Source organism: Lucilia cuprina, chromosome 4 (assembly GCF_022045245.1).
Source record: "Lucilia cuprina isolate Lc7/37 chromosome 4, ASM2204524v1, whole genome shotgun sequence".
NCBI lineage: Eukaryota > Metazoa > Arthropoda > Insecta > Diptera > Calliphoridae > Lucilia > Lucilia cuprina.
In genome coordinates this window covers 13,175,329-13,177,544 of record NC_060952.1, presented here as the reverse complement: position 1 = coordinate 13,177,544, position 2,216 = coordinate 13,175,329, and the positions used below count along the sequence as shown (strand labels likewise).

The window sequence follows — 2,216 nt, the reverse complement described above, 5'->3', positions numbered from 1 at the left end:
AAAAAAATATTCTCTCCAAGCCCGAAAATATAGTTCGAAATTTAATTTAATTCGAAAATTTAATTTGTGCATTTTGAATAAAAAGGTTGTATAAATTGTTAAGACATATTCGTATAATATTTGAATCGATATTGACTACAGCTTTATGTGGGCTTACTGTTTAATGTAATAAGTACTTTATGCAGGATACTTACTTGAAATTGATATCGATTTAAAGGACTCTAAATTTATTGTTTGAAAAATTAGAAGGTTTCACGATCTCGGTAAGATTTTAAATACTCAAAAACTCTCTAATTGATTTTAAGCTTTGTATTAGGACTACACCACTATAGTGGGAAGGGTATTTGTGCGTTTGTGATGTTTGTAACATACAAAAATATTGGTCCAATACCAACCTTAAAGTATACCGATCGATTCAGAATCATTTTTTGAGTCGATTAAGACATGTCCGTCCGTCAGGCTATCTGGCTGGCTGTCCATGTAAACCTTGTGCGCAAGATACAGGCCGCAATTTTCAAGATAATTTGATGAAATTTGGACCGAGCATGTTTTTTGGCACAGCGACGAAGCCTATTAAAATGGTTAAAATCGGTCCATTATTTCACCTAGCCCCCATACAACCGTACCTCCCGATTTGAACTTTTATGCCATAATTACGACAAATATTCTATTATCTCTCTAAAAATTGGCACAAATAAGTTTTATATGAATATAAATGACACTGCAGATTTTCGTAAGGATCGGCCCTTATTTGACCCTAGCCCCCATACAAAAAATGTCTTAAACGTCTAAAATTGACTTGTAACCATTTGTATTGCAATGAAATTCAACAAAACAAACTGTTATTTAAAAATATATCCTTTTCCCAAATTTACCGAGGATCGGCCCATATTTGACTTATATAAAGCCTCATTTAGAATTTTTTTTATCAATAAATTGCTTAAATATTTTGAAATTATGGTAATATTCAACGCAAAAGTTTCTTTATAAAAAATAAAAATTTTAAAAATATACTTATGGTGTAGGGTATTATATGGTCGGCCATGTCCGTCTATACTTTCCTACTTGTTTTCATATAAAATTATGACACAGCGTTATTTATTATTGGCATTTTTAAAGGGTCTGGAGTTTTTCTTCAAATTTGGTTATGCCTTTTTAATCATAACACTGCTTATAATGATATGGATGTCTCTGGCGCGAGCATCACTTTATAATCATCGAGAACTGGAAGAGATGAGATATCCACCATGTACATATAATTCGTTTTGTACGTGCTCAAAATCATCATCCGATCTGGGTGTTGTTTATTGTAAAAACGTTCCCTTTCCAGCATTACCAAGAATGGTAAACCAATCAAAGGTAAGCTGACTAAACATCACAGTTTTTAAAAGATAAACCACCTAGAAATGTTTTACTATTAAAAAAAGGTTTTCATGCTGCACATGGAAAATACTGGATTACGAGAAATAGAGCCATATTTTTTACAATCAACAGGTTAGCATAAAAACTAGCTAAATGTTTCTTTTTTTTGTAAATTACTTTAATTGCAAAACATTTTAGGAATGTACCGTCTTAAAATATCGGGGAATCACTTAACCGAAATACCAGATGATGCTTTTACCGGTCTAGAACGTTCCTTGTGGGAACTTATACTGCCACAAAATGATTTAGTTGAAATACCATCGAAATCATTTCGTCACCTTCAAAAACTCAGACATTTAGATTTGGGTCATAATCACATAACACACATACAACATGATTCCTTTCGAGGTCTTGAAGACTCACTACAGACACTCATATTGCGTGATAACTGCATTTCAACATTACAGGCTCACAGTTTTTCAGGTCTTCTGATATTAGAAACATTGGATTTGAGTGGCAACAATTTATTTGAAATTGATCCTAATGTCTTTGTGGATGGTATGCCGAGACTAATGAAACTGTTATTAACGGACAATATACTTTCGGAAATACCATATGATGCTCTGGGACCATTGAAAAGTTTACGTACGCTGGATATATCGCACAATGTTATTTGGTCTATGAGTGGTAATGAAACATATGATATACCATCGACCACAAAGCTAAATTTGGACAATTTACATTTGGAATATAATAATATTAGTATGTTGCCACCAAATTCATTTAAATACTTCGATGTTGTTAATCGAACATTTTTGGATGGAAATCCCATACATACAATGAAGGTAAGTAAA

The 2,216-nt window shown here is 32.5% G+C and overlaps 1 protein-coding gene across 1 annotated transcript in view; it reads left to right on the top strand.

Annotated features, from left to right (window-relative positions):
- The first annotated feature begins 1,052 nt into the window (after nt 1-1,052).
- Nucleotides 1,053-2,216, top strand: part of LOC124419721 (chaoptin-like) — a 1,781-nt gene continuing 617 nt past the window's right edge. Inside the window, exons 1-3 of the mRNA XM_046950190.1 lie at nt 1,053-1,359; nt 1,428-1,494; nt 1,561-2,207. Of these exons, the coding sequence (XP_046806146.1) occupies nt 1,084-1,359; nt 1,428-1,494; nt 1,561-2,207 (990 nt within the window). The 5' untranslated portion in view covers nt 1,053-1,083. The remainder of the gene's footprint in view (nt 1,360-1,427; nt 1,495-1,560; nt 2,208-2,216) is intronic.